Genomic DNA, 15,262 nt, shown 5'->3' with positions numbered 1-15,262 from the left:
TGCAATGCAAGGCAAATACACAATGATTCAGTGAATTTGGGGTTATTATGATGAACAGCAGTTTCCAAAATCTGCAGACATTCCGCTAACGAGCCTTGAGCTCATGCCAAAATAATTTTTTCCTTCAAAAATTATCTTATCTTTTGTGCCAAACGTGGATGCTTAAATCGTATAGACTAGGCTAATGTTCCATTCTCAAAGTGTGGCATATGTTTGTAAGCTCTCATTGTGTAGGGCTGCATCAAACAGCTGGGAATTTGGGCAGCTTTCTGACATGGTTAAGGGATATGCTTGCTATTCATTTTTGTACCACCTTTGAGGAACCCCAATGGGTTATTTTCATGTTGCTGTGTCACGTTAAGCCCCTTCCAAATGTGAGAACAAAAAGTTGAGTATAGGTACAATCACTCAAGCTGAATTGCAACTGAACTGAACTCATCTTAATGGTAGGTACGGTTAGGTTAGGTTAGTTAGGTTAGGTTAGTTAGGTTAGGTTAGGTTAGTTAGGTTAGGTTAGGTTAGTTAGGTTAGGTTCGGCTAGGTTAGGTTTAGGTTAGTGCCAATTCAGTTGCAACCTACTGAATTGCAACTCAACTGAACCTACGAACAAGCTGAATATAGGTACAACCACTGATCTGCTCAGCCTTCCCAACTGTTTTGAAAGATGGTTACCCTGAGTAGTGCATTCCTGAATCCCGATCATGAAAATCAAGGATGGAAGAAGTCTCACGTACGATTCAAGTTCTTGATGGTTACTTTGACAACACTCTAGATATTGGTTCTTGCTGGATCTCAAGTTAATCCTGAGCTGTGTCTTTGTTCTTGCATGATCTCTTTATGTTCCAGGCTGAATCTGGGTTCTTGCTAGATCTTTTGACTTTTTGTTAGGCCGGATCTTGGTTCTGTCTGAATCTGTCGACATAATACCAGGTTGAATCTTAGTTTTTCTTATTCCTAAACGCTAGTGAACGCGTCACCACTGAGTGCAGTCTCCCCGATTTGGATGCCTCCACGGGCAGGATTTCCTTTGCCGAATGCTTTCGCAATCCATGCTAGGGTTGGAAACAGCCTCCCATGTACCTGGCATGGTTGATGACAAAAATGGACACTTCTGCGAGCTATCTGGCGGCAAGATGGCGAGAATGCAAATCAAATTCAACAAAACATCCAACCCAGACGACACAAAAAGCTTAATGTACACTTGCAGTGCTCGACGACGCTGGTAGCGTGAGCTTGTTTAGAGCACATGTCGAAACATCGTCGTTTTACTATATGAGCAAATGACGTCACCAAATGCTTCCAAATTTCGAAGCTTTCACCCGGATAAGTTAAAGCAGGCGACGCAAACATGCTACAAAATATACTTTGTCAGTGCTGAGGTCACAGATAAGCAATAGCACCATAAGTATCTAATATCACCAGGTGGTACTAGATATGCATAGATAAGCCAGGACTTAATAAATCATGTTACCACGACCTGGTATTAGATATATGCGAGTGGCGGCGTGCTTTTCCAATGGCCCTCACATGGACTGGATGGCACTGGGGGAGAAGCGACGACAGGCTCTCTCAAACAGCGCATCCTGTTTTCCCTACAAGTTATGCAAAGCAAATGCGATAGTAATGGAAATGAGCTTGACCGAAAGCACATGTTTGCTCTCGATGTATGAGGCAGGTGGGGAGGGATTTGCGACAGCATCTGGATTCGCATCTTGCTGCGAAAAGCACAATTTGTCTAAAAGGTCATTAGGCGCACACACACACACACACACACACACACACCACACACACACACACACACACACCCACACAACACACACACACACGCATACACACATACACAGACACACATACACATATATCTTTCTCTTTGTATGATATATATATATATATATATATATATATATATATACACATATGTTGAAATGTTTTGGCAGAATCCTTTCTTCGATGCATGTTCAATTAAAAATCACTGCTGACTCAGCGTTGACGAGCTTTTTGACGCATCGTTCTAGTTTCCCGGCTTTTGACTTGGGATTTTCGTTTAGGATCACCAATATATTCATATATATATATATATATATATATATATATATATATATATATATATTATGCAGTGCAATATTTGCAATGTTCCCGGAATGAGCTTCTCTGTATGCCATTCAGGACTGGTCATCTTCTCTGTATGTCTGTTTGTCATAGCACGCATGACATGTGTGTGTTAGATACAAGGTTTTATAACTAGTATTGCACGCATGAAAAAACCCTATCAGAAGCGTGGACTTGTGGATTGATGAATTAAACTGCACCGTTCGAGGTGGGTTAGGTGCAACCTCCACTGGCATGAATTATGAAACGCATTAAAACGACGAGGCTTGGAAAAACTCATGTGAAGATAAGGTTCGAGTAGTGCCTGGTCACCAACAAGATGTTTGTCAAATTCTGCATCATCTTTTTGCTCAATATGTCCATAGATCGCAGATTTAAGACAGCATATGGCACTCAAGGGTACTTGACGAGGAATCATGGTATGTGTGAGCTTGTCATGGATGGAGATAGAACACGCCGAGAGTCTCAAGATCCCCCATGCTTAATTAAAACGCCGTCAGTTGCTTCCCACCGGTGGCAAACGGCCGGCAAGCGACCATGACATTATGAGCTGCATCACCAATGAGAGAGTTCTCAGAGCTTCCTAAAACTGGGAACAAAAATGCCGCCCGCCACGAGGCGGCTCACCGCCCGGCACCGCCACCAGGTGCGCGCCGGAGCGCAGCCGGGCCGCCAGCTACGCCTCAGAGAGGGGCCGGACCGCCAGCCACGCCTCAGAGAGGGGCCGGACCGGCAGCGCCGACACGCCGTCGTCACCCGACATCCACCTATTTGTAACGGTGGTGATCTCATGACGAGCGCAGACGCACCTGAGCGTGAGGAGGGCGGTGACAGCGGCGGTGGTGCGGGTCAGGCCGCCGTCGGTGCCGGCCCGACGGCCGCTAACCATCGGAGCAGTGGGAACGGGCCGACGACCGCTGACCGTCGGAACAGTGGGAACGGCCCGACGACCGCTGACCGTCGCAGCAGTGGGAACGGCCCGACGACCGCTGACCGTCGGAACAGTGGGAACGGCCCGACGACCGCTGACCATCGGAACAGTGGGAACGGCCCGACGACCGCTGACCGTCGGAGCAGTGGGAAAGGCCCGCGGACGTAACCATCGGACAGTGGACGGGCCGACGACCGCTGACCGTCGAACAGTGGGAACGGCCCGACGACCGCTGACCGTCGCAGCAGTGGGAACGGCCCGACGACCGCTGACCGTCGGAACAGTGGGAACGGCCCGACGACCGCTGACCATCGGAGCAGTGGGGAACGGCCCGACGACCCGCTGACCGTCGGAACAGTGGGAACGGCCCCGACGACCTGCTGACCAGTCGGAAGCAGTGGGAACGGCCGACGACTGCTGACCACCACACAATGGATGCGAGCCAGCAGCCCGGCCGCCAGTGACGATCCAAGCACTGGGCGCGGCGCGATGAACCGACGCGGCCCCCGCCGGCGGGGCACTGCGGCCGCTAAGCGAGGACTGGGCATGCAGGTGAGAGCCAGTGTCTTGGCCACGGTGTGTCGCAGGTACCTGCATTACTTTCCATTGATACATGATGGGGACGTCACTGAGCAGCTGGTCAAAGGACCGCCCGTGGAAAAAGTGCGGAGAGCGTGGGTTAGAGCCTGATGTTTGTTTCGTTGTTATCCTCGGTGATTGGCGAATAACTATTGATGCCAAGAAGCCGAAAAACTCGTGAATGCGTCGTCACTTGACCCAAAATCAATTTTCATTTCATTTAGCAGGCAGCTAAATTTCGATTTTGTGCGCTGGCAGCTTTGTCGGATCCTCAATGCCACCAGGATGAACGCCGCCAGCCCCTAGGCAGTCAGCATTCACATGCTCCGAGAGATGGCGCCCTTTTCAGTCAGTGCTAAAGGACCATGCGTTGGGGAGCACATGTGTAAATTAAATAAAAGCGCTTTTTGCTTGCTCTTTGTCCGTTTGCTGACACTGGGAACTACATGTTGAAAGAGAACCCGGCCGATTTAGAGGCGAATTGTCGACTCACTAGAGATGAACGTGAATTCTTAAGCGTGTGTATCAGCACGATAGAGAGCATGTGCTCCACCCGCCCTAGAATTTATACGTTGGTCCGTTTACGCCAAATCAGCCAACCGATAACTCCCGACCCCGTGGCATTTAGACAAAAGATCGGCTAGAAAAATAAAACAGATTTTATTTACACAAACAAACATACAAATAAAATCTATCTCAAGTTAACTTCTGTTTTCTGTCCTGGTTGCAAAGTAAGAATAGCAATAAAACGAAGAAAACCGTGCCACTTGTTAACAAATAAGCTATATCCGTGGATTTTGTGGGAGATCACGATAAGATGGGCTTTTGTCAACCTTATGTTCCCCTTGGCAAGGCTCTGGCTTCGCCCCGGCCTATACACAAAAGAAGATCAAGTCGCCTACGTTGAATGATGGGCAAGAAAATGTCCGCTGGGGCCCATTGCATACCTAAGGTAGGCAGCTTCCCGAAGTTTTTTTCTGCGATGTTGTGGTGTAAGGGAGGACAGTTCAGAAAAACATACTGCTGCAGGTGTTTTTTCATACGTTTTACAAACCAATTAGCAGTAATGCTGATCCGGAAATATGCAACAAAGCACCCATACGATCAGTTCGCGGTCAGTCATGCGGGAGACACTCGCCTCAGAGCAGTGGCCGCCGACAGCGGACGGTAGGAGGGCCCAGGTAATGAATATATGACAGAAGGGCCTCCATTCTGTGGCTTGATTTTTAAAGAAGAATTTCCAGTTGTGTGGGCTTTGTCACACTGCTTTTGACGGTTTCAAGTTTCCGAATTTCCTTCTGTCTAAAATGCTGCGACAAGTCTTATCCCTTGAAAATCAGCCAGTGAAATGAAGGCGCATACAAAATTTGTCGCACTGTGAACCATCGATTCGCTTTCAAAATTTTCCCCAACCTATGTCCAGGCGGTATTTTGGCATTTACCCTGTGTAGGCAGATGCCTCCCCAATGACCCAAAATGCCTATCCGCGCGTAGAGTTTAGCCTCCCCAGGAGAACAATGTTCAATTGGACAAATAATTCTGGGAAGCTGGACAGCCCTATTTGTCGAATGACATACACGAGTCGAGCACGCAAGATTGTGCACCAGCGAGAAACAGCTCTAGGTGCATTTTAGCAAAACAGGCATGGCATTTGAATAAAGAACGACAACAACCCTCACCTCTAATCATTCCCCCAGTCATTGGGGTTGCTTTCCAGAAAAAGTTCCTAAAGTACATCCTGAGCTTGCCCCCCCCCCACACTTTTGAAACGTTCCTACGCCTATGACCTCTGAACATGTTTCATGAACCAATTTGGTATGTTTGATGAACCAATGGGGTACGTTTCATGAACCAATGTGCTACATTTGATGACCCCATGGGGCACGTTTGATGAGCGAATGAGGCACGTTTGTACGCGGTGACGGTACCCAGGTGGCATATCCCATCCAAAATTGAGCACAATAGTGCAGCCGTGCTGGTCAAGGTGCTTGTCAAAATTTACCTGACTAGATGGCGCTGGGGAGTTGCGCTTGTGTTTGCGCATGATGGATGGAATGTCACTACAAAAATTATATTATCTGTGGCGTCTGATCTTTTCCAGATATCAGCATAAAAATCACCTCGGTTGAAAAGAACAGCCTTCATAGCATGTTTTCACACTTGCAGGTGTTGGCCATGGTGGTCGTCGGCCAGCAGCTGCTGGCCTTGGGCCTGAACGGTGGCATGAACAGCGTGACCCTCATCCAGGTGCCGGACGATCCCGACGGCTTCCTCAGCGCCGACCAGCTCAACTGGTCGATAGCCGCCACGGCGCTGGGCGCCGTGCTGGGCAGCCTGCTGGGCACACCGGTGGCGCCCGTGTTGGGCGCGCGGCGCCTGCTGCTGCTCACCATGCCGCTGTGCGCGCTCGGCTCGCTGGCGGTCGGCCTCGGCGGCCACTTCGGCTGGACACTTAGCGGCCGGGTGGTCATGTTTGCGGCGTTCGGCATGTCCGAGGGCAGCGTGCGTGGTTACGTATCCGAGATTGTGCCGCCTACGCGCCGTGCCCTCTTCACAACCCTGTTGAACTTCATGGTGTACCTGGGCCAGGTGCTGGCACTGGCCGTGGCGCCGTTGCTGCACTGGCAGGTGCTGTTCATCGTGGTAGGGGTGGTGCCCGCCGCACTTTGTCTCTTCGGTCTCCTCTTCCTGCCCAACTCGGCCAAGTGGCTGCTCTCGCGCGGCCACTCGGAGGAGGAAGCCTTGCGGTCCATCCGGTTTTTCCGTGGCGCGCAGGTGGACGCCGCTGCCGAGGTGCGCACTATTCACGATTCACTGCAAGACGGGCGTGGAGACGGCGCCGCGCTGCCCGTGTGGACCCTGCTGCGGCAGCGGGTCACGCTGCACCCGCTGCTGCTGGCCTCCGTCCAGATGGTGTTATACGTCTGGTGCGGCGGCGCCACGCTAATGCTCATCACCGCCTTCGTGCTGGCGCCTGTGCGGCTGCCACTAAGCGAGTATCAGCGCTCCACGCTCCCGGCCGCGCTCTCCGCGCTTGTCTGCGTCCCCGGCGGTATCATTATAGAGAGATACGGCCGGCTTCCGGTGCTGTGTCTGGGCGGCGCGCTCTCCACCGTCGGCTGCGCCATGATCGCCGCGTACTTCTTTCTCGCAGCGGAGTCGCAGGAGCGTCTCGGCTGGATTGTGCTGGCGGGCGCGGCCCTGGCGTTGGTGGCCCATGTTGGCTTGCTCAGCAATGTCGCATTCGGCTACGCCACAGAGCTGCTGCCCAACAAGACGCGCACCTTGGCCTCAAACATCGTCATCACTGTCCTGTTTGTCAATGAATTCTTGTTGACGAAAACGTACCCACTCATTAAAGAAGGGGTTGGTCTGGGTTGGGGCTTCATCATTCACATGTTGGTGAGTGTATGCCAAATATTGTTTGTCGTATTTTGTCTCAAGGAAACAAAGGGTCTCTCATTGGAAGAGATTCAGAACCTGTTTCAGAACTCTGAACAGGTAACTAGGTTGTCACTTGATGACGTTGCGTCACCACCAACATCCAGGCTATCGATGTGCCGCGTTGATGAATCGCAATGAAAAATCGCATTCTTCTCCTGGCAGCACATCAATGGCCAAGAGGATTTAGAACCGGCTCATGATGATGCAGGTTTCATTGCCACATCACCACCGTGCGATTGAATGTACAGAGTAAGGACTCTCCCTACGGCCGTGTTTATCGCCCAAGCTAACGTGCATGTGTCTACCATGGTAGAACGTGTGTGGAAAGAGTGTAAGATCCCATTGTTCTCAGCAACTTGAGGGCATAACGTGTATACCTGTGTCGGTTGTTCATGGTGTGCTTAATCTCGCCAAATTTTGAGCATTCTCCGCGCTTGGCAGTCGTACGCAGGTTTTGTAGCTTCCAAACCTAATGTGAAATAATGCAGTAGGTAGCCGTTCACGTCCTCGGAAGTGTTTACTGTTGTCATGTGCTACCTCCTTTCATCGGTCTGCCATGCCAGTCGGTACGAGCAAAGCCATAATCCCGGTTTAGGGGCCAATTTGCAAAAATGCCCATCTTTTCCTGTGGCTTTTGTTAGCGCTATATGCATTGCGTTAAGCGCGCAGCATGATGTCATGGATTTCTAAAACAACTAGCATCAACAGTAGGCACGAAATTGTTTTTCCGATTGTTATGGTCAAGGTGAGATGCAAAAATGCGGGGGAGACATGCCACTCAACGTGTCTTTCCGCTGTTGTTTCTGGCGTGAATAGCCTCGTTGCAATGTGATCAGGCCAGGGTGCGTCATTCATCCGCTGTCGTTGAGCATGGTCACCTGACACGGCAGATCCGTTCGCCTATCACCACCGTGACGCGATTAATCGCCGTACACGGACCCTACGTATGGATGGTGGACATCTGTGGAAAACGCAATAATGAGGTAGACTAACAACGCTGTGAAGATTTTCCGTCCTGAAAAGAGCGTTCTGCTTTCAAAGTTTTGAAAGTTTGGATTGTTGCTGCAGGCCATGTAAAAACACTTCTGCTCTCAAGTGATATGACATATTTTGTTTTGGTCCAAACATCTTACCTAATCCAAAGAAATTCGCGTCCCCGCAACAAGATTGCTGTAACTACGCAACTTGCCAGCGGCTCTCAAACCTTTTTGCTGCGAACGATGTAGACCGCTGTCGGAGCACAGCCAAAGTGGCGCGTCGCACGTGGCATGGAATAATGCATGGAATAACACTGCATGACGCTGCATTCAGTGCACCTTAGAGGCGTGAAATCAGCGCGCTCTTTCTAATGGCTCGTTCTAAGCCATTTTTAATTCGATGGCTCGTTCTAAGCCTCGTGAAATACGCATTGGCCTGGCCTTGCGGAGCAGCAGAAGTCCAGTCGCACGCGTGTGCGACGTAAAAACATCTCAAAGTACTGGAGAAAATCAGGCATGCAAGCATCGTAGGCAATGAAACGTGCGCGAGTGATTTAGTGCGCGCAAGTTGGTTGTGAACTTTATGCGGCTCTCAAACTGCACCTGAGATACGCGCATAGGGGTTGGGACAACAGGCACGAATACCGGACAATTTGGGAATCACTCAGAAATGGCCTGCCGATTTCAATATTGTGTGCACAATCCGCTGCAAGTCCTGGAGCTGGCAGCTGTTGCCAACTAAGGATTCTATATCTGTGCTCGCAGGCCGGCAAAACGCGAAACAAATTTCTCAAAAGTGGTAAATGAGGTGTCGCTTTGAAAAGACACAAGATGTGTGACCCATGGCGCAATGCAACATCCAACCCCGATCCAGTTCAGTGGCCCTTCTGCCGCAGGCCGAGGCGAAAGAGCGGACGCACCACCTGCCGGACGCTGCGCCACATTGAGTGACGAGGAGACAGATCCGGTCCATGACACTGGTTGAATAGTTTGCTGCCTGCCCCCAACTCCCTTTTCTGCAGTTTTTTTCTTTTGCGGAGGAAAGTCGAGAGGCTGATGAGATGTCATGTGCGATAGATTCGTAACGTTAACTGAAAAGCGTCCCGGTTTCTCTTTTGAAGGCAGCCCGGCGATAGATTCATAAGATTTTGCTGCAGCACGCGCCAATTCCATTTTTGAAGGCAGCCAAGAATAAATTGGTTGCCAAAAAAGCCCCTGTACAATGTGAAGAAATGTTCTCAACTGACCTGCATGACAGCTATGCTGCAGCGTGGTCTGATGTCACAGCAAAGCTCACAGCTGTAGGTATTTCAGCAACCCAGAACCTGCTTCATTTTAATACATCTTTACACTTTGTTTAGCCAACTTTTTGCATTTGACTTGTATTCTCTTGAGTTGCTTTTCTCCCTTTTCCTTTTGATGTCCCCCTTTTGCCTGGTTTTCATTTCACTTCTATTCTGTTTGACTGGTTGCTTGTTCAAATTGTTACAGTCGTCTTTTATCGTTTTCACGTTCGTCACCCTCACAATTCATTACTCTGACTTCTATCGATTTGATGGTAATCACTCTCACTCTTGATTGTTTTGACTTGGTACCTTTATTACATTAATGCTTTTCATTGTTATCCCCTTCAACTTTCATGCATTTTGGTTTTCCCTTTTGGTTCTTTGCCAATTCACTTTTACACCTTTGACTCTTTGCTCTTCAACTTCATGGCTTTTGACGTTTCGTCCGGTTACCGGCACATACCGGTTTCGTCCGGTTACCATCCAAGAGACGCCGGCACATCCACATCGTTATGCACCTCTTACGAGCTTTTGCAACATTGCGGCATTCATGCTTTCTTAAGGTATCCAACTGAGAGCTCCTCGACTTCGGCACCGAAAAGTTGACAATGCTCTGCATGTATGCCGTCCTGAATAAATTTGCAATTTTGGAAAATAACAGGAAACAAACAAAAGTATGAAATATCCTGCAACTATCGAAGGAAGGAGACTGGGTTAAGGACAAACTTAACCACAAAAACCCTGTTGCTGCAGCCTAAGACACGATGCGCCACAACGATCTAAACCTTTGGACGTGATCGAACCTGTCAACACACTTTGTTTACTTGGTTATTTCGATTAGAGCCCTTTGTCTCGGCCAGAAATGGTAATTTCATGGCAAAGCGGTGAATGAGAATGAAAAAAGGTGGGGCAGGACTTCATTCGGTCTCCACTTGCTAAATAATCTGCGGAAGTCTACAGAATCTACAAAATCTTCGAAAAACAAATATTTAAAAAATATACAAAATATACAAAATCACCCACCTTACCCATCACCGTCTCGAGTTCAGATTTCGTCAGGCGGGCTGATGTACTTTCAGGGCACCACCTTCTTCTGGCGCACCAAGCGCCCCCACCACCCTCCCCACCATGGGGACAGGGGAACGATGAATTTCGAAGCAAGAGCCAGACGTCCAAAATAACGCTGTAACCGCGCGCATTTGAAATGCGCGCCTTGGAATGTGTGCCTGCGCCTCTGAACGTGAGGTCGTTTTCTAAACAGACGGCGGCTGACACTCCTCGTCTTACAGCGAGCCTTCGGAACATCATCATGAAATTGTCCTGCGACAGGGGCTCCGTGAGGCTGAAGCGGCCCGATCTGGGCATAATCGAACCTGCCAACGCGCATTGGTTATGTTGGTTTTGGAGGCTCTGCCCGCACAGGAACCCCTGGGGCGTGTGCTCTCTGGACAGAGCCCCTCTGGGATGTGTGCTCGGCGCTCGGACGGAGGCCCCACCAAAAGACACTTCGACACACTCTTCGCTGGCGCATGCAGCCTGCCCCGGACAAGCGGGGCGCCGCGATGGTGCAGGATAAAGATGGACAGATGATAAGCGGGCGCATGCCATCACGTCAGTGCCTTGTCTTTTTGTCCTTTTAAGTAGATAATAAGCTATTAGCTTCCAGATAAATCACGCAAAATTCATCCAACAGAGGTCTTCCTTCTCCCAGACACTATAGGTGGCAACACAGAACGACATGCAATTCAGATGGCAGCGTAAGATAGCCCACACTCTGGATGACAGCTCTTTGCAGGGTGACAACGTGAAATCCTGCATTCGTCCAAAGCATAGTGGGCATTTGCTGCGTAGCTTAAACTATTACCCGGCTGTCATACTACTTTTAGGATTTCATCCAGACTTGACCGATATTCCGTGTAAAAACTGACGTATTTTGCCGACAGAATGTCCTGGTTATGTAATACCAGGGTGCCATAATGTCATTGCAAGAGATTTCCACAACAGGGCGTGCACTGACATCTTATTTCACTGCGCTGTCCGCCCTGCTGATATCACCTCGGACTTAATGTTGGCAGTCATATCCCGGTATAACTGTCAGGGCCCGAAAAGGCTTTAAGGTTACTTGGAAGATGTTTTACAAGATTATTGAGGAACCATTTGACCTCGCCTGACCTGACGATGTGAAGGTTGATTGCGATGTGAAGGTTGATGTGAAAGTTGATGTGCAGGCTCATCTGATGATTTTCAAGATTTTAACGCGATGCAACTGCTTTGTGATGTTGGAGACTGTTTCACACAAATTAAAATGCCGCAAGTTCTCGGCCTTGTGTTAGTCTTGTGCCCAACCTGACCCGACATGATTTCACCTGATATGCCTTTTTTCTGATGATGCTCAATAAATTTTCCATTACATGGCTTTTGAATATTCATCTGATAATGAAACATGAAGCATCTCACCTCAACACATGGTGCTGGCTTCGATGTGGGAAAATGATACAATTATTTGGCGTCAGGTTTAAAGATTTAACATTAACATTAACCCAAGACATCAACGCAACTGCTCATATCCTTAGCTAGTCTGCTGCATGCACGAACATGGAAATGGAGAGCTGTACACCATATCACGACATCCTTATCACGGAACGGTTAACATAACTCAATATGCAACCTTGCAAACTAAGGCATCGTGGGGGATCAAGACGTAGCGCTCATGCCCGTTAACATTTATTACACGCTGGCAGATTAACCACACAGCCACAATGTCTGTATCACGAACATCTCACGAACAGCGCTACTGAACACTAGCAACTGCTCGCACGCAGCTCACTCCTCGAAAAGATATTGGGACTCACACAAAGTTACTCCTCACTTATGCTTCTATTGCTATCGAAGCTGCTCGCATCTTCCACGTCTCGTCTCGTGTTGGCGTTGCCGATGCGAGCTGCTGGCGTTGCCGATGTCAGCTGCTGGCGTTGCCGATGTCAGCTGCTGGCGTTGCCGATGCCAGCTGCTGGCGTTGTCGATGTCGGCTGCTGACGTTGCCGATGTCAGCTGCTGACATTGCCGATGCCAGCTGCTGACGTTGCCGATGCCAGCTGCTGGCGTTGTCGATGTCGGCTGCTGACGTTGCCAATGTCAGCTGCTGACGTTGCCGATATCAGCTGCTGACGTTGCCGATGCCAGCTGCTCGCGTTGCCGATGTCAGCTGCTGGCGGTTGACTAGCTGCGCTACTGTCTCCAGCAGCAGTCCTACCTGACACCTGATGTACATTCCACACCATCCCCTCAGTCCATCGCTCCTTTTCATCGGAAGGAGCTGGCGACGAGCGGGTAGCCGAGCAGATTTGCCTTCGCAGAGTGGCTGGGCAGGGGGAGGCCACACCGACTCTGTCACGTGACGACTGGCTGGGTAGGAGAGTCGACACCGACTCTGTCACGTGACTGGCTGGGCAGGGGGAGGCCACACCGACTCTGTCACGTGACGACTGGCTGGGTAGGAGAGTCGACACCGACTCTGTCACGTGGTTGGCTTGAGTAAGGCGATTAGCAGTGTGTGGTGGATGGAGGGAGGCGACACCGACGCTGTCACGTGGTTGACTTAAGCAAGACGGGCAGCAGCGGCGTGGCAGACTAGGGATCGGACACTCTGCCAAGATCTCAGACTTTTTTCAGGGAGAAAAGCAGCCAAAACAGCTAATGACCGTTTATCCACGACTGAACATAGAACCATCGGGACTTCAGTGCGTTGTTTCGCAAAGATTTGACAGTAAGCTGGACACTAAGATTTGAACTACGCCAGGCTCACAGCGACGGCTATGTCTGTCCTCCCCCGGTGGGGTCTGGAATTTTGCCACTGCAGCTGGCGCCTCCATGCACCCGCCCTTCGCTTTGCGGGGCGGAGAGCAATGGTTGCACGAGTCGGGCGTATTTCTCGGATTTATGTGGGTGAGCGCAAAAAGACGCACGGATTCGCTTCGAACGTATTGTCGTCAGCGGGTGGCACTGAAGAACGCTCGGGTTCAGGATGCATGATTAACGTGGTGTTTGTGGTACCGATGACTCCCGTGCTCGTGCAGGCATGCATGTGATGCAAGGTAGCTGAAACTGAAAAATCGGTTCCCAGCCAGTGTCGAACTACATGTAGTGAATCGGCGACACAGATAATGCCATTGCAACATATGAAACAAAGTTGTAGTTATTAGATGTGCATATCACGATAAGGCATGCAATTTACTTTCCAATATTTAAAAAAGGGAGAAAGACCGTGCACCCCTCGCCTCAGGGTGTTACAATGCGATCTAACGCCTCTCCTCTTTCCATGCTGCACTTGATGCAGTGTATCCGTAGGCACCCCGAAGCACGACTTCTCCTGTGCGACCCTCCCGTACATCGGAACAGACGTACAGGTCACCTCTTCTATCAGTGCTTTGACTGGAACGCCGAGCACTTTGTGTGCCCGGCAGGTCTCGTTTTCCCGGTTAGCCCAGCGGCCTAACCCAGAGAGTGCGAGAGAGAGAGAGAGAGAGAGAGAGAGAGAGAGAGAGAGAGAGAGAGAGAGAGAGAGAGAGAGGAGAGAGAGAGAGAGAGGAGGAGAGAGAGAGAGAGAGAGAGAGGAGAGAGAGAGAGAGGAGTAGAGGAGAGGAGGAGAGGAGGAGAGATGAGAGAGAGAGAGAGAAGAGAGAGAGAGAGAAGGAGAGAGAGAGAGAAGGAGGAGGAGAGAGAGAGGAGAGGGAGAGAGTGAGGAGAGAGAGAGAGAGAGAGGGAGAGAGAGGAGCAGAGAGGGAGAGGAGAGAAGAGGGAGAGAGAGCAAAAAGGGAAGAGAGAGGGGGGGATGAGAGAGGGATAGAGAGGAGAGAAAAGAAGAAAAAGGGAGAGAGAAGGGGGAAAGAGAGAGAGTGAAGTGAGAGAGGAGAGAGAGAGAGGGTGGAAGGGTCATTCCCGAGTGTTTGACACCAGCCATGTATGCTGTGCAGTACGTGACGTAACATTGCTCAATGTTCCCGTCAACAGCTTCTTACCGAATAGCTGTCGCGCGGGTGTCACGAACCTCCGCTCCCCTCCATATTCCCGACAGAGCCCGCGGCTTTGGTGCGGAATATGGCTCGCGGGCACACGCCCGACCTTCCCGTATATAAACAGCTGGTGAGCATCCGGGCCCGCGGGCGGTGTATAGCGGCCTGCACCGCCGCCCATGGAGGACAGACTTCGCAGGTGCCTGCCCAGCCAGAGACCAAAGGTGAGTGGACGCCTCGTCCGGTGGTGATGTTACAGCCGGGGCAGTCGATCGCAGATCTGCGATAAAGTGGAGGAAGTTGCTAAGGCGAGGAATCTGTGCCGGGGAAATTTCGTGGCTGCACCGATATTATCACCACAGTTCTTGGTGATAAATTTCATAAGTCGCAATGTTGGCTACGGTCCTGAAAATTCGAATACTTTGGCACGACACTTTGCCAATAAGCTCTGCAAAGCAGGTGGTTAAAGGGAATGTTCCACATTTAAAGATACTGGAGATGATTGGAGTGGTAAGATATCCGATATGATAAATATGGTCATCGGTAAATATCCGTATGCACTTGTGGAAGTGGGAACGGTTGCTCTAGACAAGCACAGCTTATCTGTTTAGTAAATATACCGCTCAATAAATCATTGCCCGATTACGTCATCATACATTTCACGAGAATAATTGAGAGCCAACTGACGGCCGCTATATCTGCCAATCATGATCGTGATCAAATCGTGCTCACGAACGCCAGACACGAATGACTCGAGAGTTTTATCGCTATAGACCTTGATCGCTGCCTGTCCAACGGAATGGAAGGATTTGAATATCATATAATCAATAATATGTCGCGGCGTCATGAATACCTAAGTGACCTTGAAATAGTCCGCACCAAGTAATCTGCTCATCTTCGCGGGCGCGAAGCTCATAAACCAGA

General features: G+C 50.1%; 1 protein-coding gene across 1 annotated transcript; it reads left to right on the top strand.

Annotated features, from left to right (window-relative positions):
* Positions 1–5,794: 5,794 nt before the first annotated feature.
* Positions 5,795–7,021, top strand: LOC119106966 (putative metabolite transport protein CsbC; the record flags this gene model as incomplete). Its single annotated transcript, XM_037230311.1, has 3 exons — positions 5,795–5,968; positions 6,248–6,412; positions 6,530–7,021. Coding segments are annotated over exons 1-3 (831 nt in total), but the record flags the coding sequence as incomplete, so codon positions are not given.
* Between the last annotated feature and the right edge of the window lie 8,241 nt (positions 7,022–15,262).

This window comes from Pollicipes pollicipes, unplaced genomic scaffold (assembly GCF_011947565.3).
Source record: "Pollicipes pollicipes isolate AB1234 unplaced genomic scaffold, Ppol_2.1 Scaffold_6499;HRSCAF=7707_pilon_pilon_pilon, whole genome shotgun sequence".
NCBI lineage: Eukaryota > Metazoa > Arthropoda > Thecostraca > Pollicipedomorpha > Pollicipedidae > Pollicipes > Pollicipes pollicipes.
Note: the sequence above shows the minus strand (reverse complement) of the source record. Positions and strands in the feature narration are given on the sequence as shown.